At 54.0% G+C, this 25,796-nt stretch overlaps 6 protein-coding genes across 6 annotated transcripts; all 6 read left to right on the top strand.

Annotated features, from left to right (window-relative positions):
* Positions 1–1,596: 1,596 nt before the first annotated feature.
* BESB_038350 (uncharacterized protein) lies at positions 1,597–2,595 on the top strand (the record flags this gene model as incomplete). Its single annotated transcript, XM_029362421.1, has 1 exon — positions 1,597–2,595. One exon carries the CDS (start codon positions 1,597–1,599, stop codon positions 2,593–2,595), a length of 999 nt encoding a protein of 332 aa, XP_029221386.1.
* A 4,733-nt stretch (positions 2,596–7,328) lies between these two features.
* BESB_038360 (uncharacterized protein) lies at positions 7,329–8,306 on the top strand (the record flags this gene model as incomplete). Its single annotated transcript, XM_029362422.1, has 1 exon — positions 7,329–8,306. One exon carries the CDS (start codon positions 7,329–7,331, stop codon positions 8,304–8,306), a length of 978 nt encoding a protein of 325 aa, XP_029221387.1.
* A 2,138-nt stretch (positions 8,307–10,444) lies between these two features.
* BESB_038370 (SAG-related sequence) lies at positions 10,445–12,022 on the top strand (the record flags this gene model as incomplete). Its single annotated transcript, XM_029362423.1, has 2 exons — positions 10,445–11,359; positions 11,918–12,022. The coding sequence occupies 2 exons, from the start codon at positions 10,445–10,447 to the stop codon at positions 12,020–12,022; spliced, it is 1,020 nt and encodes a 339-aa protein (XP_029221388.1).
* A 1,632-nt stretch (positions 12,023–13,654) lies between these two features.
* On the top strand, positions 13,655–14,638 carry BESB_038380 (uncharacterized protein; the record flags this gene model as incomplete). The annotated part of the gene is made up of 1 exon (XM_029362424.1): positions 13,655–14,638. The coding sequence occupies one exon, from the start codon at positions 13,655–13,657 to the stop codon at positions 14,636–14,638; it is 984 nt and encodes a 327-aa protein (XP_029221389.1).
* A 1,803-nt stretch (positions 14,639–16,441) lies between these two features.
* BESB_038390 (SAG-related sequence) lies at positions 16,442–17,419 on the top strand (the record flags this gene model as incomplete). The annotated part of the gene is made up of 1 exon (XM_029362425.1): positions 16,442–17,419. One exon carries the CDS (start codon positions 16,442–16,444, stop codon positions 17,417–17,419), a length of 978 nt encoding a protein of 325 aa, XP_029221390.1.
* A 2,237-nt stretch (positions 17,420–19,656) lies between these two features.
* Positions 19,657–20,511, top strand: BESB_038400 (SAG-related sequence; the record flags this gene model as incomplete). Its single annotated transcript, XM_029362426.1, has 1 exon — positions 19,657–20,511. One exon carries the CDS (start codon positions 19,657–19,659, stop codon positions 20,509–20,511), a length of 855 nt encoding a protein of 284 aa, XP_029221391.1.
* Positions 20,512–25,796: the final 5,285 nt, after the last annotated feature.

Here is a 25,796-nt window from a genome sequence, read left to right on the forward strand (position 1 = left end):
AGACTAGTTCCTGCTTCCATTCTCCAATGGTGTGCCTGTCAGCTTTTAGGACTACGTAGAGCTTTCGGCTTCGATGTTCTCGAGTGCCGGCGTCAATAGCAAACATACCTCTGAAGCACCAGTGACAGCGTGCACCTAGAAGCCGCGGCACGACAGTGACTTTGACTGGGGTGTTCATTGGTCGTCGAAAGTAGCTGCTGAGTGTCGTCAATGTGCAGTACTGTCCCGTGACTACTACAATTGCTTTGCTGACTTTCACATCCTACGGCGATGCATGCAAGCCGTACTCTAAGCGACTGGGCATCTGCGACTGCTTGTCAGATCTAGTAGTGTTAACCCGAAACCAGTCGTTATGACACAAAAGTGCGCGGCGGAACCATGAACGCGAGCAAGTCAAGCACTTGAGCGAGTGACTAAACGAAGATCCGGTTCAACTGGGAAGCTTAGCTTACTGGTGCATACCCTGTACCGACCTAAGAGAGGTCTGCAACTCTGGTGACCGGGCGGCTTTCGCTAGACCAAGCTCGCCAGGCTGGTCGCCCCATAAGCTCCAGCGGAGCAGACTGATTCCAACGAATTACGTGTCTACGTACCGAGACACATACACACAACTGGAGCTCCAAGGTTTTTCTCGGCCTCGATCACTTCTGACTCCCTGCTCTTCGAAAATGGCCATTTTTTCTCTTGAGAGTACGAAGCAAACCCAATTATCGAGTTATAGTGCAAGGTGGATTGGTGCAACACTGAGCTTCTACCGCCAGCGGACGACCGCCGATCCCAACGGAGTTTCCGAGAGGTCTGGTCCTGTTGCTGCCCCTGCATGGATACCTCGACGCACGATCGTGTAAATCATTATCCTAGTGCCACATCATGAGTCTTCGTCCCCCCCCGTACTCCGTCAGTGGGTTGAATGGTTCTGTACTTGCGGCCCACCCGGGGTACTCCCGTGGAGTTCCCTTTAGAGGCAGCCACCAGCCTTCTGCATCGTGCTTTGTTCTAGAGAGAGAATCAAATTTCTCTGCCAGAACATCGCTTGTTGCTATGTCTTCTCGAGTGGCAGTTCTTCAGTTGCGCCCATGCGGGTGCGGCTCACCGTCTATGGGCATGCGCAGGCTACCGTTCTGTACCACCCGACGGCACGGGCGCGGAGACAGAGGCCCGGTCTCTCCTCGGAGCTCCGCTAGTTCCATATGGACAGACTTTCCACTCTCCTTTGCATGTGATTGAAGCATTGCACATATGCGAAAGTGTCGAAAGCACAATTTTTACCGCACGCCTGACGCTGCCGGAGATTTGTTGACGCTCGCGGTAGAGCGACGAAACAAATGCCACGACATCGTGACGGGGCTAGGGGACTGGGGCTTGAGCTGCACGTGATTGGTTACGGTAGCAGGGAATCCTCGCAATATTTTCCTCCTGCCAAGCGTCAAAGCATAACTCCTGAAGCTAGCCTAAATTCCTTCAGGGTTCGATTTAGCTGAATAGTGTGACGCGGGCTGCACATCCCGTGGCATCGAAAGGTCTTCCGGGAGACCACTGAGCATATCCGCATGCGTTGTACCGTTATCACGTAAGCTTCTCTTCATCCGAATCACCATGAAGGCCGGACAACTCAGGGCGGTGGCATGGGTTGAGGTGGTTCTTTGTTTGTTGGCAGGAAGGAGCATGTGCTTCGCTCAAGAGCCTGTCAAAGTGGTTGATGGTGAGACATGCAAGGGCGGTAGTCTGGCGTGGTCGTTGGGACAAGAGGATGAAACACTGGTTTTTGAATGTAGGGACCCGGTTGCCCTCCTGGACCCTTCTGATCCGAGGTATGTTTTCGGCGAAAAGACACCGTCAGAAAGCGTTCTGCTCGACGAAAGAATCCGCAAGGCGACTCTGACGCTGAACAAGCCCGCCAATAACGCTTACACTCTTACAGTTCCGGAAAAGCCGAAGACTGACATCAAGGTCGTCTATATCTGTCGAAAGAATAATGTGGCTGGTGTAGGGGGTGTGTCGCCTGCGTCTTCTCTAGATTCCTTTCCAAAAGATCTCGACAAGTGCACCATCACTATCACGGTAGTTGGCAAACCTGACAACACTGAAGACAATAAGCATCCACTGCCTCCTGCTCTAGAAGACCAAAAAGATGATCCAGCTTTGTCTGACAAGACCTATTCGTGCTCTGACGTCCACGACACGAATATCACAGTCTCGGCACCGAACACGAACCTGAAGCTGCAGTGTCCTAGTTCACTCATTTTTGAGCCCACGAAAGCTGCCGAAGTATTTGATGACGAGGACGGTGAATGCAAGACTGCAAAAGCGCTAAGCGTTCTTGTCCCAGAGGCGGAAAGGCGAGACGAAAGCGGCGTGTTGACTTTGAAAATTCCTCGTCTTCCTGCAGGGTCGAAGAATACGGCTCTTTGCTATCGCTGCCGAACTGCATCCGCTGGGAGTCAGAGGGAGACTGAACAGGGGTGCGCATTCCGGATCTCTGTCGTGTCAGCTGAGTCCTCTGCATCGATTGCTTCAGGGTTAACTAGCTCTGGAGCCATTTTTATTTACATTGTCGGAGCCGCATTAGGCGATGTGAAGCATTTTCTTCATTGAGATGGCGGCAGGAGTGATATGCGTCGATAGAGGACGGAAAACCGTCCTCTATTGTCTGACGCTGGAATGTGTTTCCTCCTCTGGGGAAGCATGAGGGCACATCGCGAGCTTCGATGTGCCACTCTGACGGGGTCCATTCCTCCGGATAAGCTTGGCGCGTATGGATCGAGGAAGAACGGCCCACATGTGGGACGGTGTCCGAACACAACCGATTCTTGCGGAGTGCGAAAGCAGCGCATATATCATCTGCGGGTGTCGTGTCGGAAATCCAGTTTTTAGCTCGTAGCAGGAGAGCCACAGCAGCAGAGAGCCCGGATCGGCATCGGTGTTGTCCTCTGGCACGACAACGCGTGCTTACTGCTTGAGGGGTTACATGCGCGACCGTCATTTAGTAACCGGAACTCCCGCGGACTAGTCTCTTTTGAACGAATCGCACACGCAGGGATTCCAGATCCAGAACGAATTAGCTAGGGGTGCGTTGAGAAGACGCCACGGAGACAGACGCGATATTATATGGCAAGTATTTTGTGCACCAGGTGCGCGTATTGGATGCGACCCCTGCGTCTTTAAAAGGAAAAAGATGCAGTAGTCATATCCCGGAGGGCTGTTGGATGAAGGTCTTTCAGTGTTGCTTCAGAGTGAAGTCTCTTGTATCACTGAAACACGCAATGATTAGGTTGCCGCTATGCAGCCATCGTAACAGTGTACGCACTACTACAAAATGAAATTTTATCATATTACGCTTGGCACGCGCCGACGCATTCGGCGGACTGCCTCCTGGAGGTCGGACTCGATAGAAACGAGGACCGCTACAGTCTTTCCCTGCTGACAGTTTGAGGGCATCAAGAAAATATGAGAGACTCTGGCTGGCATTTTGTGCCGGGACTATGGCGCGCTATGCCATCTGCTGCGTTTTTCTTGTCGGCGAACGCGATCCGGGGCGTTCGAAGCGCGCGTGCAACTGCTGGTTGCCAAACGTGCTGCTGATTCCACCGTACCTAATGTGCGTGACATCGAGACCACGGTAAGCACAAGAGAAGAAATGCATTTATATATAGCGTACCCTATCTAGCTATGATCTTTATGTTCTGAATGCCTGCTTTGTACGGAGGATATGGTAACTTCTTTGTACCAATATGTATACGAATACATAAATGTATTCAGCGGCAAGGGCTTGTGGCGCTAAATCAGTGTGTCCTACGTTTCGCTCGCAAGGGGTGCTCTGACGAAAAAACCGAGACGAAGGACTGATACTAGGTTTGGAGTCTTTCTGCAGTGACTCTCTCGGCACGCCACACGGACTGGCTGCGCGTCCTGTGGCGCCGCCACAGCAGCACGCTCTTTTCGGGCGCGACGAGACACGTTCCGCATGCCGCACTGCATGTGCTGCAAGAAGAGCCATATTTTGCCAGCCACTTGTTTTATCGTGTGCTTCCTCCTGTAACACACAGAGGATCCTTCTGTCTCACTCGGTCTGTTGTGGAAAATTGTCGCCTTCTGAGGCTTGTGCGAGGATTCGAGTCACCCCCTCGTCCGCAGAATCGACACGCCCGTTCTGGCCTACTTGGTGGCCCATCTGTGTTCGCCCTTGTGTTCTGGGGATCTATAGGCCTCCAATATCCACTTTTCCCGGTAACCCTAACTGTCTTTCTTGGACGTCCACACCCTCCAAGACCTAACCCATAAAACGGGCTTGGCACGACAGAGGAATGACCATACAACAGGCATTCGGTTTGTGCGGACACCGGCGCTGGCCTTGAGTGAATCCCGAAATTTCGGTGAAACAAGTTTATCTTCTGTGACGCTCGAATCGTAAGGTGGCCAGCAGTCACAGCACCATGTTGAGCATCGCAGCCGGAACCCTGGCGGCCTTGTCTTTGCTGACAGAACGGGCGTCAGCGCGGCCGACGTGACAAGCCACAACGTTGACGCACGCGCATGCGAGCCGGGAGAACATGCAATCTCAATGACAAATAAGCGAGACAAGCTGACGTTCAAGTGCCCAGATTTTTTGTGAAGCTAGACCCCGACGATCACCTCTCTGTGTACAAAGCGAAGCCGCCGTCTTCGACGAACACAGTCACGCTGCAGGAGGTTATCCCGGAGGCTACTCGCAATGGCCAATTTCGCCTCACGAGAAGAGGCTACCGGACAGAAAAAATCTCATTTACTTTTGCCAGCAAAACAACGACCTGGAAAACATAACCCTTCTCGCGTCTGGCTTGCAGCCTGTGTTGCAGACCGTGGAAAAATGCGTCGTGACTAGTGCTGTGAACGCAAAAGCCCCCGTGAATACCCGAAGCCCAACGCTCCTCTGCCAGATGGTACTGTCTCAGAGATTATCACTCCAAGTACGATGCTCCTGTTCAGACTAGCATCTGAGTTGTAGTTTTCTCTTGCTGTTAAGATGAGTGAGAAAAGAAATCCATATATTACGCCTACAACATAGGGTGGTGAGTAGGAAATGTCGGCATTGAAAGACGAGTATACGACAAAGTCACAGAGATCACCGTGTAGGCGCCGAAGTCTGACGTCAAAATGACATGCACCACAGGTCTCGTATCTGAGCATACGAAGACATCCAATGTTTCGATGGTGAATATGAAGGCATCAATGATCCGAGCGTCATCATTCCTGGTTCTAAGAGGAAGCATGAAGGATATATTCATACGTTGAGCATTCCTAGCCTCCCTGAGAGTCTTGAGTCGAGAACTCCATGCTACAGGTGTGACGGTGGGGGAAATGGAACCAGGAAAGGGACTGAGAGGGGCTGCGAATTCCGTATCACAGTGGAGCCTGGGAATGCAATCGATGCCAGTGTTGGCGGCTTACGAGGCTCTCCTATCGCGTTTTATTCGGTGGCTGGTGCAGTTTTCGCGGCTGTGTCAGCGACATAGTGAAGAAAGGATGACAGATGTGGGTGCTGCAGCTGAGCTACCAGCATTTAAATGCGGCGTACAGATGCCTGGCGAAGCTTTTTTCCGCTGTCTCGCTTCTTTGAGGCGCATGGTGCCAGTGGAGCCTGGAGTCCGCCGCTAGGGTCGGTGACCAAATAAGGGCGGCGAGGCACGACACTTAATATACACACTACGCGGCTTCTGGACATATGAGCCTATCTCGACCGTGCATCGCTCACAAGCTCTGGAACCTCCTGTGCACAATGCTCCAATTTTTAGGACGAGTAGACTACGACATCAGCGAAAGCGAATAACCAGGCCAGTTTGAAGGTTTGCCACTTCGTCGTAGGGCTGGATCGTATGCGGGGTGCGCAGGGCCTCACTGGAACTAAAAAACCTCCTCACTTCATCGACTTCATCGAAATGCTATTGTGAGCTGATGGCCTTTACTGTCGGCCGATCGGCACTCCGTTATTCTTCGCGCTGGATCCCTTAGCGAATGTCGGGCTGAATGAGGACTGCGAGTGAACGCCGCGTTGGCAGACTTAGGGTAGAGAACTGCTGTTTCTCGGGTATATCTGCCCCTTCGCAGCGAAGTTGTCCCGATCTTCGCTCCGCTGGCCATTGCTCATGTGCCCGCGCAGTATCGAGCTAGCAGACCGAACGACGTCGATCTGACGTATTTTCAATTCTGAATTGTTCAGTGTCCACGTGGTTCTAATGGGCAGACAGATGTAACAGGCGGGGGCGTCTGAGTGCAAGGTTTCTTGATGCCAATAGGGAGTGGCAGCAGGGAAAATTTGACGTGGATGGCAGTGTCACGGAGAATGCGCCCTTGCAGAGCCTTTCCAGAGCAGTCCGGCATGCCGCGTTGTGCTACTAGTGAGATAGCCCGTCGCCGCTAATCCACGTTAGTTTGCTGTCCACTTTGCCACTTACGTAGTCGACGCCCGCACGATATTTACATCTGGTTGTACCTGCCTCACTCGGCGTCATCTTGCAGACTTGACAGTTCGCAGCTTGCTCCTGCAGCAAAGCAGACACAGAACGCACACCTTATCGTTGCCCCCTCTCTCCCGATTTCTGGCTCGGGAGGGCGTGCACAGCGCATCACAGCGCAGGTGTGTGCCAAGTCTGCATTTGTTCAGTCTCGCCTTGCGCTTTGAATAGTTACCTCTCGTATGCGTAGCAACCCCTCGTCGAATTCCTGGTGGGCTGCCCGGTCTACTTCGCGGGGCTACAAGACGCGATTTGTTTATTACACTACTTTGCCCTGAATAGTAAATAGATCTGTTGTATGGTGCGCCCTCCATGAGGAGCGCCTTCACCTTCGCAGCTCGCTGCAAGGCCCGGTTCTGCCAACATGTGAAAAATAGGACAAGACGCATGCGTTCTGTGGCGGCGCAGTTTGAGCTTGGTCGCGGCATTTCCCCCTGTGTGGGTTCAAACGTCTTTCTAGTGGTAGCTACACCATCAGTTTAAATATTTTGCATTCCTCCACCTGTACAGAAAGTTGGCATACCGTGGGGACTCCAGAACTCCTCGAATCTTCGCTCATGCACCGACCGGGTCTCGGTGTTGATGCGTCACCTGCGCTACCTCACACATTTCGATAATCAAGGAAGCACCGCGTCTCTTCTTTGCATCTGAAGCTGTTCCATCGCTTTTTTCCGGTGCCGCCTCGAATTGTACAGCGAGAGCTGAAGTATTATGTGGAGGACGACATACCTCGTAACGACCAGTAGCTGAGAATCTGGTGTGGTGCAGCCCAGTGTACCATACAAGGTTTTTACTTGTGTGAATATTTCAGACTGGACTATGCACGGTGCTGTCAGAATGGTGGGCATCCCCGTGGCATTCACAGGATTGTGTTTGTTGACAGGAACTGCCGTGACTTTAGGGAACCCAACAGAGGTAAACGACGTTGGCGCCTTGTGCCGAGACGGAAGACTTGCACTGCCAATGCCGCTTGACCAAGAAACGTTGGCTTTCAAATGTGGAACAAAATTTGGACATCTCAACCCTTCGGCCCCGACTGAAGTTTACGAGGGAGAGTCCGCGTCAAAAGATGCGCAAAAGCAATTAAAGCAGGTAATCACTGAGGCTACTTTAACACTCGACTCTCCAGGCGAAGGCGATAAGACTCTGACTGTCCCAAACAAGCACAGACCGAAACATGAGGTTAAGTTGACGTATGTTTGCCAGAAGGACGCTGTGGAAAAAGAACTTGCTGCCGACGTCGATGATGTCAGCACCGGAAACACCGATCACAAGCAGTGTGCGGTAACGATCACCGTCCACGGCACAGCCCCGTCGGAAGGCGAGGCGCAAAAACCCTCTGCTCCCTCTGAAGAAGAGCAGACAGACCCTCCGTCGTCGAATGGCGTGCACACATGCACTCCAGAAAAAGCCACGGAGATTAGCGTATCGGAACCAAAGTCGGAAGTGAAGATGAAGTGCTCCGACAACCGCAAATTCAACCCAGCGAAGAAATCCGAAGCCTTTGACGCAGAATGCAAAAACGTGAAGACTCTGAGCACCTTTGTTCCAGGGGCTGAGAGAACCGACGCCGGCGATATTCATACGTTGAGCATTCCTAGTCTGCCCGAGGGCGCTGAGGCGCGAACTCTCTGCTACCAGTGCGAACCAGTAACTAGTCTGGGTGGCACGATTGCTGACAAGGGCTGCCAATTCCGAATTACTGTAAAGGCCGCTGAGGCATCGGGGTCGGTCGTGGGTGTTTCCCCTGGTTCTGCGGCTGTGCTCTTGTGGGTTGTCGGAGCAGTTTTTGTTGGTGCCATGAATGCAGATTGAGTGAATGAACAACCGAGGAGGATGCAGTTTCTGTGTTGAGAAGTCAAGACTTTGGGTGCGAACTTGAGAGTCAGGTAGCACCCTTATTTCTGTTTTATACGATAAACCAGTCTGGCGGTTCGTTCCACTTAGCGAGTGTGTGGTAGCCCCGTTTGTGGTAGCTGGGACGGCGACAATAGAAGCGATTCTCGCTCTCCTCCAGAGTCCTCTGTGCCCACTGTACGCGTCTCGAAGGTTCGAACAACCCTGTAGAATCTGTGTAACCGGTAGAATAAAGACACCTCTGACGGAGGGTTCCCTAAATGCTCGGACCGCAGAGTGCCTCAAAGTATGCGTCCGCCTACCGCGAAGCTGCTGGATGTAAGCTGAACCCGACTTCCGAGCGTCGACTGAGCATCCCAGTGGAACTGAATACCGGATCCTTCCACCTACGCTACAACACGTAACGTGAAGGAGACGTTTCTTGCGCGCTGTATACTCCCCCTGAACACTGGAAGTGCGTTATACGCGATTTGACTAGAGCTTTGCTCCACCTCTGTCGTCGCGAACTAAAGGCTATTCGTCACACCACACACTTGTAAGTGTGTACGGGGTCTCTAGTAACTTGCGGACTGTGATACGAGAACGCATTCGCGTCTCTCGTAGTGATTCGCTGTTTTGCCAGCCGGCGTCCTCGAGCCAGCCTAAGCGCTTTGACTCTATCGTTGAAGGCTAACGAGTGTGTCTACACAAGCAACCATCGTTTTCCAGGCCACGAAGTGCGATCCACAGGATGCCGATCTAGCATCGTTAGCGCCCCTGACCACGGTACTTTCAAGCTCATCATGGTTGATTCCAGAGTCTCTTACCCCACATTTCGCCAAGGCATACGTGTGGGCATTTCTGTCAGCTGTCACGACGGAGGCAGAAGCGTAGGGCCTTTGCGTAGCAGTGATTTCGTTTTTGACATCCTTCACCCCGCGGTGCCTCAAAATGCAGTTCCGGCGAATGTTGTATAGCTCCAACAACCGAGGCTCCGCGAAACTTCTCTGTGTAGCACGACACTTTTCACCTCACACGCTACATTCCAAGACTTGCCCGGCGCCAGCAGGTACCTGTTCGTTCGCGTCCATCCTCCCGCTGGGTTCACTAGCACGCATCTGCGTCAGCACCGAAGCCATTTCTCCAGGGAAGATGCAGCTGTTCGGCTCAAAAGACACGGGCGTCATCGCACAGTCAGAAAGAGGGGGTCTGGCGAATCAGGCGAGAAACGCCTGGGGGGGCACCATGGTACGCGGCAACGCCTGAGGATAGGAAATCGAGGCCGAAGGCGAGCAGATTGAGGGATGCAAAGTTATCGTCGCACTCAACTTGGCATTTCGGTGAACTCTTTCCACTCTCGAGGAAGGTAGCGAATTGACGTTCCATGGAGGCTATGCTCGCAGCATGTGGCGTTGCGCGACGCCACGGTCGATACGATTGAAGCGGTAGTTCTACTCGCCTCTTTTTCAGCCCCCTCTGCGTTCCGCTGAACACTGCCAACCTTATGCGTGAGTATAATGGTCGAAGATATATTGTTAATAATATCAGAAGGTACTTTTTCCACAATGGGTGTACACATGCACAGCCATCTTTTCCGACCGGCTAGCCGCCGCAGCGAAGCCCGGCAAGACACTGCGGTGGTGACCTCCCTTCGGAGCCTACGTGCGCGGCTTGGAGGCAACACCCTTTCTCTTGAATAACGCTATTTCTTCGCTGCTGCCGGCGTCTGTTCATTCCGACTCTGACCTTCTACAAAGGACCGAAGCTGCCTGTCTTTGTCGGGGATTGGGTGAGCCTGGCTCTACTCAAGCAGAAAAGGCACGCGACAACGCCCCAGCAGTGATGCATTTCCTTTCCAACAGATTTCCTTAGTGATGTGCTGGACTACTGATTACTGAGTCTATGCCTTCTATGCGGCAGTAAACTAAAGTGTTATATAAGTTTGCTAAGTGATTATCACCAGGAAACAAGCACCCGCAAACCGCCATCGGAGACTCGGGCGGCAGCGAGCGGACATGCCACTGTTGGGCGAGACGCGAGAAACGCCCGCAAGTGAAGCTGGGGATCGACTACTCTTTCGTGCGTTCTTCTGGTTGGTTTTCTCCTCGATTTTCACAATGGCAAGGGGCGCGCGAACGGCAAGCTTTGCTGTGGCTGCGGCATGGTGCTTGCTGGCAAGGCATGGCGCCAGTTTGGCTGACAACGTCCAAGTTGTCACGAAGGAGGCATGTCCAGGCGGAAATCTTGCATTATCGCTGCCGGTTGGACAGAGTAGTCTGACGTTCAAGTGCGGAGAAGGCGTTTCTACACTAGATCCTGCCAGCGAGCTTGATGTGTACAAGGAAGGAGCACAGAAACCGGAAAAAACACAACTAACTGCAGTGATCAATGGGGCAACTCTCAGTCCCAGCGATTCTGACAGAGGGCACACTCTCAAGGTTTCTGACGAGATCAGACCGAAGAACGACACCAAGCTAATCTACTACTGTTGGGATAAAACGAACCCTTCAGATACGGATAGACTCCGTACCCAAGAAGCGCTGCCTCCGGAGACGCCTGCCGACTACTGCAAGGTCACAATCACAGTCTGGGGAACATCCACGCCGGAAAAACCTCAGCAGATCCCTCCACGTCCCCCTGAAAATGGAGATGAAACTCCCGTTGAGGGTGCGAAGGACGTGTACACGTGCTCCGCAGGCAAAGTCACTGACATTACCGTTTCGGAACCCAATGCAGAAGTGAAGATGAAATGCACCAACAAAGGCACTTTCAAGCCCAAGAAGACAACGGATGCATTCGACGGCGCATGCCAGAGTGTCAACGCTTTGAGCAGCCTTGTTCCGGGTGCCACCAGGAAGGACGAGGGCGGCATTTATACTCTCACCATTCCCAGCCTTCCGGACGAACCTGAGGCGAAAGAGCTCTGCTACCTTTGCGAGCCGGTGGAAGCTGGCGAAGCCCAGAGTGCTGGACAGGGATGCCAATTCCAAATCAGGTTTAACGGAGCAGCAGCCGAGTCGGGCGTGGCTCAGGTACGGGGTTTCGCAGCTTCATTCGGGTCGGTTGCTGTCGTGCTTGTCGCCGCCCTTTCGGCTATTGCCGCATACTGAGCAGTGGAATCCCCTATGCCTGAAATAGCTAATCAGCATGTCGAGTACGAATTGCTTCACGTCTCCGCGTTTTTGCTAGGTGAACCGGGTTTCTGCTCGCATAGGCGGCACTGCTTGCCGGGATGCCGATGATCGCTTGCCGACAGCGATACCTTTTCGAACAAAGGAGCCTTTGGGTCAAGGACGTCAACAGCGGATTCCCGGCAGTGTTTACAGAGGGAGGGGATGCACAGGAGCTCTTATTTGAAGAGATTTTCCTTGCCTCTCCCTGCACTGGCGAGGTTGAACGGCTGCGTGCTCGCTCGGACCCTCTTCTCAGATGCGCCAGTTCTCATCCACAGGGTGGAGAGGGCAGCTTCTCGAGGCGCATGGACACAACCACGCAGCTCCTTCGTCAATTATGTCCACGGTTCGTCAACCGCGGCCAGCCGTGGTGTAACCCATTAGCATTCTGGTGCTCTGCCTTACCTCCATTTGCAGGACGGCAGACGTCGCACTCTGGATCTCTTCATCATTGTGTTATGGGAAGTGGGGCTAGCTAAGGATTTCAGTATCTCGTTTTTCTCTCGCAGAGTGCCTGCATAGATATCCGTTTCCAACGGACCAGACTCGAGCCCGTGCCTCAATGCTGAATATGTTTAGGGCTAGCCAATCAAATTGCTGACCCTTGCTTTAGGGACAATATGTGAGAGGGGCGACCGGGCCTGGATAATGTAGCTGCACACTGTTTTGCAATTAAGGTAAGGTCCGTCATACGCACCCAGGTTCGGAGCGGTGGAAGCCTTGCCTCCTTCTTGTGCGCGGGTGATGGTGAGACAGCGATGCGACTCTTGGTCGGTAGCAGGTATGGAAGACCACCGTTGTTTCTGACGCCGAAAAACCAACTAAAGCCCTCGCTGTGGCCGTGAGCAGGCGCGCTTGTATTTTAAACGCATGCCGCGAGGTTTCTTGTATCATGGAGCAGAACGGCGATTTCTTAGAGACTTTTCTGTAGCGTTTGTATGAAGTCGGCCTCATGGCGTGACTGAATCCCTCGTGGCCAAAAGGATTCCATAAGGCGTTCGCACTGGGTGGTTCTCATGATGACAGCGGCGCACATCTGCAGGACGGCACGTAGCCCCGAAGGAGGTGACACGTAGGATTGATCGACGCTTTCTTGTCCTTCAGGACTCGTAGGGCGGCGGGTCACAACCCGATTCGACTCTAGCGGCATAATCACCGATAGTGCACATCTCTTGGAGCTCGTAACTGCCGACCAGACCGAACCTGCTGCACACTGCCTGCGGTGGACTTCCTCCGAGGTCAAGCACATCCAACAGTAGTACTTACGGCTGATCTCGGTGAGCTGCGAGTTGTCGGGCGCTTTGCTGCTGTTACGAACAGCATCCTGCTTCAATGGAGACACCAAAACGACAGCTGTGTTCTCCTCATTTTCAGCGCCCTCCTGTAGGAAAGAGTGTTAGCCTTACGACGCGCTAGAGCTCCCACCGCCTGGCTCTACATCAGCTGGCCGCGAACTATACAGCTGCACGGATGGCTCCCCGCGAGGCGCTCTGGTGGCTGTTTTCTCTCATTTGCTCGAACTAGGTTCATTTGCCTTTCTTTTGCGTTGCCTCATAGTAAATACACCAGAGAAGGGACAAGCTGTGGAACGTTACCAGAGGTAGGGCCTGCGTTTGAGCCGATTGTCTCTCGCAGGCATGCGGGTCGGCTGCATGCTTTCTGAGGAAAAGTACAAGACATCATCCCGCGCCTTAGTGGACGCGCTCAGAGAGTCTGACCGCCTGTGTTTTATTGAAACTCCCGAGTTGTCCGACGGGTGTGGCGCTTGCAAGTCGCTTGCCCGCGTACTTCTAGGATGACAGAAAAAGGTTTTATTGTGCAATATTTTCGATTTCAGGCCACCTTGAAGCGATAAGCTAACGCGTTTGCCTGAGCGCGTATGTAATGCGCCACAGTGCTACTCCGATTTGTGCGTTAATGGCTGAGGGCGTAGTCCATTTTCCGGTGTGGCCGTTTCATATTGCCAGCCTGTGCCCCCTCGCCGCGTCGACCTCACCGCTCTCTACAGAGACGCGAGCGCCCACGCCACATCTTGGATGACTGCGGCACAAGGGGAATCTGTAGAGAGTTGCCGACTGGCAGGAACTGCGGATCTGTTCATTTTCGCTTTAGAATCGCGTGCTGCTTGTTTCCGTGATGGGCTGCCACGTCACAATGGTGAGCCTGGCCAAGGTGGCTCTGGCCTTGTGCTTGCTGATTGGAAAGCAAATGTGCTTGGCTGTGGGGACAGTCCACGAAGTCAGCAAAGACACGTGCAAAGACGGCGCGGTTGCGTTCGAGTTGCCCGCTGAACGGGACAGTGTGGCTTTCAAGTGCATTTCGCCATTGGTTAATCTCAACCCATCCGACCCACAATATGTTTTCAAGAATGCGTCTGCGCCGCAGGAGTCGAGGGTCAAATTGAGTGGGGAGATAAGTGGAGCTATTTTAGAAAATAACAAGCCGGAAACGGGAGAAAACACGCTCACAGTTTCCTTCCAGCACAAACCATCTCAGCCAGTGGAGCTCACGTACATTTGTCAGCAAGAAGCTGTGAGCGGAGATACCCCGTCCGTCGCTGCCGACCGCGAGGCCGACCAGGCAGACCCAAAGTTTTGCAAAGTGACCATCACTGTCGCTGCCAAATCATCGCCGGAACAACCTGAGCAGGAACCCTCTGAGCAGTCTGGAGGCGGCAATGAAAACAACGGTCCCACTGCACCAAAGGATGTGTACGAGTGCTCGCCGGACAAAGCGACAGAGATTACCGTATCGGAACCGAGATCCGACGTGAAGATGAAGTGCACCGACAGCCTCGTTTTCCAGCCTGAAGAGAAAGCCAACGCATTTGACGCTGGCTGCGAAAGTGTGAAGTCTCTGAGCTCCCTTGTTCCTGGGGCCGGGAGGCATGATGAAGAAGACATTCATATTCTGAGCATTCCGAGATTGCCGGAGGGATCTAAATCCATGGCTCTCTGCTACCAGTGCAGACCCGCAGCAAATCTTGAGGGGAAGAACGCTGAGAAGAGCTGTCAATTCAAAATCACGGTGAAGCCAGCTTCCTCGGCTGATTCGGGTGTGGGCGGTGTGCGCGATCAATCAACTTCGTTTTCGGCAGCTGCGGTCGTTGCTGCTACTTTCGCGATCGGTTCTTTGTGAAGTGAGGGGTGGTGCGCCCAGAACGACTACGGAGTCGCCAGCAGTCAGGAGCAATGATATGTGGTTAGTTGACGGCAGGGGGTGTTTGCAGCCAGCCAGCAGTTTCGGCTCTAGTCGGCACATCGTTGTAAGACCTGCTTCCCCGCCGGTGCGTGAAGCGTCGACATGCCTGGACTCAGAGGCGGGACGCCGACGCAGCATGCCGCGTAATTTTCAGAACCCACTCGTCCGTCTGCACGTGTCGGGTGATGAGGTGCAGAGTCGCGTTTAATTCAGGGCCCGTCAGTTCATTGGCGATCACGCACCAAAACGCATCCGTTTATATGCCGTCGCTCTGTCGGTTTTGCAGCCGTGAGGCTCAATCCCTGGACGCGTCGCACTCTCTCCATTCCGATGCATGGATGAATGCCGCACAACCACACCCAGAGCAGATCACCTCCGTGCTAGCCGGTGTGTTGTTTACGTAAGAGAGCCTCTGGCAGCCCCTGATTTTCTGATTCATGTGTAGTAGCCGCCGCGAGGTACCAGGCTTTTCTGCCGCGCTCCGATCGACTTCAGCTCTTCTTGTACGGTCGCATGGCTTGGACCGCGCAACGACGCCGCTGTCGACCGCAGGCCACCTTGCGACAGATTAGTGTTGGTGGAGTTCTGGGTTGGCTGGCGCCTCACCTGTGCGGATGTGAGGGGGGTCACCTGCGGCGATCAGCAGATTAGGTTGTAACAAAGGCGAGGAAGCAAGCTCACGACGACGATGTGGGAAGTAGACGAGACCCCGCTCAAATACACTAAACACTCGCTCACACATAGGTATTTTCGGGGCTCTACCATATATAGCGCCGCGCCAGAAGCTACGTTCTCTGCTCGGAGCCGGGTCGTCTCCTGTGTCTCACTCTCAAGTGTCCGGTACTGAAGGTGTTGTGCAGAAACTTAGGCTTTTCCTTGCGGCCTTATCTGGTCTCTTCTCGCCACGCTGGCCAAGGCGCAACTCGCTCCTGCCACGAGAAACAGGGAGGTGATCAGCGGTTCCGCTCCCTGCGCCGCCTGCTAGTCTCTAAGGAGGCAAGACGCGACGCATTGCAACGGCGTGCTCCGCGACCACGCACTCCGGGTCGCCCGGAGTCCCTGGTCGACACACTAGAATACGCACTCGCGTCTCTTTTCAGTCTTACACTGCAGTGCTTTTTTCCCTCTGTGCTGCGAAACTGACGGGTCTCGCATCGTCCTGTTCGTCGCTTTGCAGAGGCAACCTATGAATCGGTCACGTGGTAGGGCGCTGGGAAATTCGTCGCTGACCCTTCTGGCCTGCTGCCATCTGGCAGCCTGTCGCGGGCGCCGTTCCCCATGTGCAGAGCGCGGCAAGGCCCAGGCGTTCCAATTTCTCGTAGGTGTGTCCTGATCATCCGGTGGCGTTAAGCTGGACTTCAGTGTTTGTCTGAAGATCTCTAAGTTACAGCCTGGTTTCTCATGCTTCTTCAAGGAAAATCGGATTTGCTGTGTGTCCAAGGAACCGCGACAATTCGTTTCCAAGCACGCCGTACGGGGATCGCGGCGGCATCGGGGCGGCAACGCGACTTCACCGGCTTTCACTCAAACGCTGTGGGAATCAGGAAAGCACATAGCATTTTTGTCAGGTTTGAGTTGCTCCCTTTTTTTCTCCTCCGAGCAATACAGCAGGCAATAGAACGCCGGGGGTGGAATCCAGTCGTCATAATCTGTACTGGCGAAGTGATCTGCCGGTGTCAACTCATCTCTACGCAAAAGACATTTGTACGTGCAACAGTGGCTAATTAATTCGGCTCAATGATGGGCGGTACTGTCAGGATGCTGGGCCTTACCACAGTTGTCGCAGTTCTGTGCGTGCTGCCTGTAAACGGGGACGAAGCAGTCTCGGGTGGAACGGTTGTGGTCCATGATGTGACCCCCACTTCATGCAAAGATGGGAAACTTGAGTTGCCGTTACCAGCCAAACAGGAGAAACTGGTTTTCAAGTGTGGCGATTCACTTTCTCACCTCAACCCCTCCGACGCTGGCTACGTCTACCAGGGAGAGACCGCGTCTAAGGAGTCGAAAAAGCTTATGAGCGAGGTAATCTCCGGGGCAAGTCTTCAAAGTAAGACTCCAGCTGAAAATCAAAATACTCTCGCTGTCCCCAGCGACCGCAGGCCTGATCAAGGAGTAAAGGTGACATTCATTTGCCAGAAGGATCCCGTTCAGGGAGACCCGATCAAGCCTTCCGAAAACACGTGCACGGTAACTGTCAACATCGAGGGCAAAAAACAGCCCGAGAAAGAAGAGGAAAAACCATCAGGCGAAGAAGGCAAGGCGGACACGCCCTCACCGGCAGAGACCCACACATGCTCTGCGGGCAAAGTGGAAGAAATTTCAGTCTCCAAAGCGACAACCGAAGTGAAGATGAAATGCCCCCACGGTCTCACCTTCAAGCCCGTCGAAGCATGCCACGCATATGCGGCCAACTGCCAGGACAGCGTGCCTCTGAAGTCCCTACTCACGGGAGCTGAGAGGAAGGACGCCGGTGACATCCACACTTTGAGTGTTTCCATCCTCCCCGAGGGCTCTGAGTCAAAAGTTCTTTGCTACCGTTGCGACGCTGGCGACGCTGGTGCCGGCAAGACGAAAGAGCAAGAATGTCAATTCCGAATTACTGTTAAGGGTGCTGATTCAGTTGATTCAGGGGTTGATCTAGTGGCTGTGCGGACGGGTGTCAGTCTGTCGATGGTCGGCGCATTCGTTGCCGTCGTGTCTGAGATGGTTTCCGAGTGAGTGGAGAAACGATCGTATCCTTGACTGCTTCCCTTGCTTTCTTCAGTGGGTAAATGCCACGGTGCTTTCAAGGTAAGCAGCGAGCGGGGCTCTGCACAACTCACAATTTGACTTCCCTGGATTCGTCTTGGCCAGTTGAGGCAGAGGGAGCGCGTACGCATGATCTAGTAGTTACCACATCGCATTTTTCATAGTCGTGTGTAGGCTTTGTTTAAACTCATGTAGCCTTTGAGTAATCGCTCAGGTGATACCATGCGCTTGGAATAACACTGTAGGGCTGATGGGGGTTTCCGGCAGTGAGCCGTTTCGGCAACCCCAGCCTGGAACGCCGCATACTGCCGAGGTTTCTGATAGGGCCTGTAGCAGTGACATGCCACTTACGGATGTTCACGGCACTGAATGGAGTTTTGTGAGGCTCACAGTCGTTCCAGCTCCGGGTCATTGCACGCGGACTGTGCCCGAGAGGTGCATAGCGACAGTGTTGTTTATCAAGCACCTTGCGAGAGGCAACAACTGCACGTGCCCCCGCTCCCACAGTAAAGGAAAACAAGAACATGGCTCTCCACCCTTGCCTCTCACTAGCAGAGCGCTTAATGGAGTCCTCCACAAATTTCCGGGTCGGGAGGGCTGCGCGATACAATGTGTGTGGCGCGTGATACATCGTTGTTTTCGAAGCCAGGCTCCCCGCTGTCACCCTGCCTTTCAGTTGGTTCGTTCCCCCCGAGTAAACAGTGAGCACATCTGTCACAGCATCTGCAGCACCTCCACAGCGGTACCGTCGACAAGTTCTCATGCCACTACACCGAACAAGAAACTTGCCTGGCAGCCTTCTCGCAGGCTTCCTTCCAAGGGTCTACTATGCTAGCCTCATATTTTCTCAAGTAGAACACCACGGACCTGGCTGCATCCTACCACTCCGCCGACCTATCGTCTAAGCTTGTGCTCATTGACGCTTCCACTTTGACGTTATTCACTGCGCAGTGCCCCAGAATGGTAAGCTAGAGAAGTCGTTGTGGATCGTACCAACGGAGAGAACCACGCAACAAACGGTTTCACCCACCTTACGTCGCGTTCAACCCGCCATTGTTTTCCGCGGTGATGACTCTGCCAGCCACTGCCAGGGAAAACCAGGCGACCAGCTTCCCCGACTGGCGTGACTATCATGTAAATTTCTTCGCGCTTAAGCACCGCCGATAAGTTCAAAGATACAGCAAGAGCACCATGTGGTTCATCATAGCGCACGTATGGGGATAGGGGCACCCACAAGTGCAAAAAAAAGAATGTGGCGTGCGTGCGTACTTAATGAATCCAGTCGCAGGGGATCGATGACGGGGACTGACAGGTCGCCAGCACAGTACCGTGGACTCAGAGATCCTCATTGACCGACTTCCGCCCTTGGTAGTGTGCCTAGGGTGCGGGGATGACTGTGGAGCTGCTATAGCGCTGGCAGTGAGACGCGATACCTTCATGCTTTCGTTAAGATTCCTCCCCGCGATACTGTGAAGGGCGTCAAGATGTGGCAACGTGAAAAAGAAGAAGCCACTGTGCTTCGAACTGGCAGTTCTGACTGCCTGCGTCGCGCGGCATTCGGCGTCCTCCCCCCTGTACACAAGCGTAGCCCGCTTTTCCTCGGGCTTGCGCCGAGTCGGAAGTGACGAGACACGAAGGTCTTGTCGCACTGCTGAAGTACTTTTCACCAAAGACAAGAGGCAAGACAGCATTGATTCGCTGCCGCATAGTGCCGTCCATGTGCCCAGACGTATGCAAAAGTGAACCTTCAAGCAGTTGTGCAGGGCCGTGCCATTCCCTCTCTCCACCTGGTCAAGAATAAGAGAATTTAGCCACCGTGCCGCTGTTGGCGCGCGTTCCTATCGCAGACTCGTATTACAGGCAACATCGGATAGCCGCCGTCACCCATTTTCCCGCCATAACAGTCCGTTTGTCCATCCGTTTGGTTCGTTCATTTCCGGCTACATGGGCGACTCGAGGCGCAGCGCGCACTCGCTTTGCAACTGAACAGGGAATGTTTGGGCTCGGGCACGACACCAGCAGTCGCATCAACATTCCTTGGGTTCCCATTACGTATTCCCACAATGGCGAGGAGCGTGGCAAAAGCGGGGCTGGCGGTGGCTGTTGTTTTTTTTTCTTTGCTAGAAGTACGGAGCGTCAGGGTGGATGAAAACCCAGTCGAACTTGTCAACAATCAGACATGTAAGGAAGGAAATCTTGCACTGCCGATGCCGATTGGGAAGGATATTCTGAAGTTCAAGTGCGAAGATGATTTTCCCACGCTGGAACCCGAAGATAAACTCCAGGTTTACAAGCAGTTGAGCTCAACGGGAGCAGTGAAAATGGCACTAAATCAAGCAATCAATGGAGCGACCCTGGATCCCAGTATACCCGGCGGAGAGCATACCCTCAATGTCCCCAAAGATAACAGACCCCGGGAAGATACCACGCTCATCTACTATTGCTGGAAGAAACAAAGCGCTGAATCCCATAGTCTCCGCACTGTGGATGAGAAGCCCCCCGCGGCGGCTCCGCATTGCAAAGTGACTGTCACCGTCAGTGGCACCTCTCCACAGAGTAGCGCCGAGCAGGAACGTCCACCTCCATCTGAAGGTGAAAATGAAAACCACAGTAGCTTTCCCCCGAACGACATCTACAGGTGCGCTGCCGGGGAACCAACAGAAACTACGGTGTCAGAACCGAACTCGGAAGTGAAGATGAAATGCGCCGATGAATTCACCTTCCAGCCAACTGAGACATCCGAAGCATTTGATGGCGAATGCGCAAGTATAAAGTCTCTGGCCGAACTTGTTCCCGGGGCTGAGAGGAAGGATGGACACGGCATTCACTCTCTGCGAATTCCGAGTCTGCCCGAGGGCTCTGAATCCAAGGCTCTCTGCTACCAGTGCCAACCCGCAAGCAACGTGGAAGCAAAGAAGGATGAGAAGAGCTGCCAGTTCAAAATTAGAGTGAAACCTACTGCCGCAGCTGACTCGAGTGCCGGTAGGGGCGTGAGCGGTCACTCGACTTTGTTTTTGGCAGGTGCGGTTGTTGCAGCTGGTTTCGCGACTGCATCGGAGTGAATGGGGGTGGTGCTTGACGTGACCTCTTTAACATAGTCAGCAAAGACTGCTTTTGACACCGTTGTGTGGCACCAGGCTCCATCATACCTGGGAAACTCACTAATAAATATGCGGATCAACTCCGCTGAGTCGGCTGCGGCCGCACCTGCCGCATTGTTGCTCGGAGGGACCAAACGACCCAAAGTACGCACATCTCTTCCAGCAGGCTGAGACAGGCTTATAAGCAATGTGTGTCAAGTCAATTCTTTCTTGGGAGACCCTAGTAGCGCTTGCAGAGGCCCGCCGGCATCCAATCAGAGCCGCTTTAGCTCGACTTGCTATCCAGCGCGGACGACGTCGGCTTACCCGGCAGCTCCAAAGTGTTTGATATGCGCACCGCCAGTTCTTGAGTGACGACACTACTTTTCTTTTTCCCCACTTACCGTGGACGCTTTTATCACAGGGAGACATGCACCAGAAGGTACAAAACACAGGACCTATTTCTGTTAATCGTCAGGCGGCCTGCTCTGCAGGTGCAGTGTACAGCTATTGAAGCCACGAAACAAAGCAAATCCAAGCACACCCGAAAACCACCTGGAAACCCGACTAAAAGAACAGCTTGAAACGCGATGCCCAGCTTGTGAAGCTGACAATTACCTTGTGAAACGACGAGGGCGCCCGGCACTTTCAGGCATGCCACCCCGCGAAGGCAACAGTTTTCGTTCCCTGTGAGTAGCATCGATGGCATGAGTGCGCACAAAAACGTACGATTTACCAGTGACGACGTCAGGCGTTGCATGCTGGTCATTGACGCTGCTGCCCCTGCGTTTTGATTGGGCTTCTGCCTCCGGCGAAAACACAGACCCAGGAAATCAGTGTCCTCTGTGGATGACGGGTTTCCGGGGCGCGGTGAACGGCCCGCACGGCTGTGAGCCAATGGGCTGCACCATTCTGCGCTCCCCCCAGCTAAACTCCAATTCCCTTACGCGGGCACACCAAAGAATCTTCAGACCGCTAAACACTACAGAGGCGGTCTTTTTTCGCGCCTTTCGCTCAGCTGGTAGACTCTGTATGGACATGCACAGCAGGTCTTTCTCCAGAGGCGACGAGGCGGTGCGCCAGCGAGTCGCCTTTCGAAGGCTACGATCCGGTTGGCGACTTGCTGACCAAATCTTCTGACACATGGTTACGAAGAAAACCTTCCCTTTTGCTCCGCCCGGCTATGCAGGAAACACCGTGATTTCTTTGACGTTGTTTTTAGAGGGCTTCCAATCCCTGCTTCAGTCGTAATTAGAGACGGCATACTAGCCGCCTTGACGCCTCCAGCGTAGCTGGCCTGCTATTTTCCCGTGCCCGTGCGCCAGAGCAGGACCTCTGTGTATTCATGCTCGAGCGGACCTGCATTGCTTTCGCAGTTTCGGCCCTTGCCTCCACCGACAAAAACCACGGGATGCCGACTCAGGGACACCGCCAGCGCGCTGCTCCGGGAGGAATGCGACTCGTTCCTGAAGCGAGCATTCCGGCAGCCACGCGTGAATATTTGTTCAGCTTCGCTCCTCCACTCGCGCCGTCATGATGAAAGGCGGGGCCACAGTTTTGGGGCTCACGGCGGCTGCTGTGCTTTTGTGTTCTCTGATAGGACATGTTGCGAGTTCACCGGAGACGGCGATGCAAGATGTGACGAGCAAGACATGTCCCTCGGGCGCCGTCGACCTGTCGCTTCCTCTTGAGAAGGAGAGCTTGACTTTGGAGTGCGAAAAAGGTCTTTCCGGGATTGATCCTAGTGAATTATCTGCAGTCCCCACAACAACACCGCAAGGGAAAGAGACAGAGGTGCCTCTGCAAAGCGTGCTCCAGGGTGCTACACTGCATTCCAGCGCGGCCGGCGCGCACACTATTGAAGTCCCTAAAGCCAACAGGCCACTACACAACACTAAGGAAGTCTTTCACTGTCGAACGCCTAAGAGAAATTTTGCCCGAGCACCCGCGCTCGGCGAAGTTGGAGCCTGAGTTGCCAGCCGTGGACGACTGAGAGGTGGTAGTCACTGCCGTCGGGAACCACTCGCCCCCCCAAAGCAGAAACCGTGTGGACAGCCACGAAGCAGCGATGAAAACAGCGACGCACCTGCCCCGAAAGATGTGCACACGTGATCGCCGGGTAAAACTACTGAGATGACAGTATCGGAACCGAAATCCCCATTGAAAATGAAGTGCACTGACAGCCTCGTCCTCCAGCCTGAGAGAAAGCCGACGCATTTGTCTCTGGCTGCGAAAGCGTGAAATATCTGAGTACTCTGGTGCCTGATGCAGAGAGGCTGTGATGAGGGAATCCATACTCTGCGTATACCGCATCTGCCGGACGGATTTGAACCCAAGGATCTCTTGTACCAGTGCCAACCCGCAACAAAAGCTGAGGCGAGGAATGCTGAGAAGAGCTGCCAAAATTACGGTGAAGCCTGCTGCCGCGGGCCGACTCGGGCGCGGGTGGCGTGCGCGGTCAAGCAATGTGGTTTTTGTCAATGGCTGGCGCCGTTGCTGCTGCGCATGCGGCGACCGCACGAGAGGCAGGGGAGGAGCCCTGCCTCCAGCATGATGTCTTCGCAATCAGTACATCTGGTCCATTGCCTACAGAGGTCTTTCCACGCACGCTCTGCCAATGGCTCTTATCTGCGCGGGCGGCACACTGATGTGGATTGGGAGTTTGAGGTGCTACGCAGTCAGGCTTCCCGGACTACTGGCGCGGCTCATCTACACTTCCCAGGAGATCCAACAGGATCCGCACATATCTCTCGCAGCTGTGAGGCGGGAAACACGCTGTGATGCCGCGTTGCCTCTTTTAGTGCACGGCTAAAGTTTGCACTTCAGAGTGCCTGTGTTTCTCTTTTACGCGTGAGCCTAATAAGGGGAACTGTGAGTGCGTGTGCGAGCCACGTCGGGGGCTCCGATTCCCTCTATCTGCGATGCTTACGATGCTTCTGACACGCGTACAGGCAAGACGCCTGCGGCGTCGTCGGGTCGTCTTAGACCGGCACATTTACCCCAAGGGACGCCGCTAGGAAAAAATGACATGTGGCGGACCAGGCGAGAGTTATTCAGTTTTGTGTAGCGTGTTCCGCGTGAACCTCAACTGCGCGGTGGACACAGCTTCAGGACGCTGCTTCAATTAGACTGCGACCGTCATTTTGGGGGCAGGGCATTTTAAAGGTTACACGACCCTACGCGTACCGCTTCTGTGAGAAAGCGACCTGCAGATTCAGCGGCAGCAAGCGCCACACGCCCGTCTCATCGCCGGACACCGGGGTATTCCGCCAACGGGCACCACTCTTAGCTGCCTACAGTATTTCAGAAGGCTCTGCAGTTCAGCCCTGAATGCCGCGAATGCCTGCACCTCACCCCAGATGCCCCCCATGTTTCCGCCTCAAAATAGGCTTTACTTACTCGAAATGGAGTAATGCGGTTTGGGAATGCAGTTCATTTGCACAGAGTCAATAGGCGCTTCTAAAGCGACAGCAGCCATACATAGCCCAGCTGTGATCCCACGCTTTCGGTACCTGCGTGGGACGGCGGGCTAACCTCTAGTAGATAACACAAACCTGTGGCTCGGAAATCGTTTTCTCGAGGACTCGCCGATCGTCATTCAGTTAGCTGCTCACTCCATCGAATTTTTCACGTTTCGACACCAACGCCCCGCTCCCCCGTCCCGTCCGCCCCGGGGGTCACCCCGGGAAACCGGTCCCCGGGGGTCGCCGTTGAATCCACTCGACCATTGCGCACCGTGGCGGATCATCTCGCTAGTACTGCGTAGAGCGGCCCTCGAATAAAATGTTATTGTACATTCAAAAGATCCCAGAGCTCGATAACAGTGGAAATTCTTCGCCGAAAACCACACAGCGAGCCAGACTAACGGTGTAAGTAAGGAGCCCTGGAGCATCCGAAACCCGCATCGACAGCAGATCTTAGAGTGGCACTGAGCTCCCGTGGTTCGCGCATCATCGGGACATGCCTTCGGTGCATTGAGAAGAGAAAACGACTCTGCACGACTAGATATATGGCAGCAGGTTGAAAAAACACGAATAACTTCATCTGCCACGAGGACATCATTCGCGCAACGAGTATTTGGTGCGCTCTCGCCGATGTATACAGCAGAGCTCCCCTACTGGTGTGCGCGACACGACTGCTGCGCGTCGATAGCCACGGGCAGCACCGCCGAGCCGGCCTGGATCACGCCTCGAAGTAAAATCCAAGTCGTCTGCACTTCCACTGTTATCCATACACCGCTTGCATGACGTTGTTCGGCGCAGATCAGTCCACACGAGCGGGATAGGTTGTTGAATTTACTGCCACTACGACGGGTATGTCTTGCAGTTGCTCCGGACCCAGCGCCAGCCGCAACGCCGACCGATGACACCAGGATGCACGGCTTATCCCAATTCGGTCTGCAAGATAGTTCGTTTGCCTTCTTTCAAACTGAAAACGTTTCAGCGTGTCCGAGCACATGGCAGTGGAGTAAGGCCTCACAGCCTGCTTCTTTCAAAAAACATGTGCGATTTCATTTACACAGTTCACGGAAGAGGGGTGCGTTTCAGGGGCTATCCTTGACAGTCCATAACTCCCGCAATCCGTTGTTGCTCGCTCACACATCAGCTTGAGTTCCCTCGTACTGTTTGGCGTGATGCTCGTCGTCGGCTCGTTGATGAGGAAGCTCGAAGGAACTGCGGCGGCTCTCTGTCTGCTGCCCGGAGTGTACCTGGCCAATCGGCTCTAACTCACGAAAACCTATGCAGACGCGTTCACCAATCCTGCTGCCCCCCATTGCTGCGGGGAGTTAAGCTCGAGATCGCTGGCGAGGACAGAGGACACAAGCTCACCGTTCCAAGCAAGCCAGAAGCGACACAACAGCTTGTAGCCTTTTGCAGCCAAGGCAAGCTAAACGATGAACACTTCAAGGCGCAGCACACTCCACTGAGAAAGAAGCATTTTGACGAGAAGTGCACCGCGTCCATCAGCTTCCTTGGGAAACCGCAGGCCGGGGCCCATCGATACGCACATAAGGACGGCGCCTACCCGTGTCCCCCTGCTGGCGAAGAGACAAAAATCACCGTCTCGCAGCCCGACACAGACTTGAAGCTGAGATTTGATTCAGATGCGACCTTCATGCCCACGGACTCTGCCAGCGTATATGACGACAGTAACGGCGAATGCAACACTGCGAAGCTATTGACTGACCTGCTGCCTGAGGCGCAGAGGACGGATACAGGCAAAGTGCATTCTATCAGTATCCCTTGTCTTCCTGCCTGTTCTGGACC

The sequence above is a fragment of the Besnoitia besnoiti genome, chromosome II (genome assembly GCF_002563875.1).
Source record: "Besnoitia besnoiti strain Bb-Ger1 chromosome II, whole genome shotgun sequence".
Lineage (NCBI taxonomy): Eukaryota > Apicomplexa > Conoidasida > Eucoccidiorida > Sarcocystidae > Besnoitia > Besnoitia besnoiti.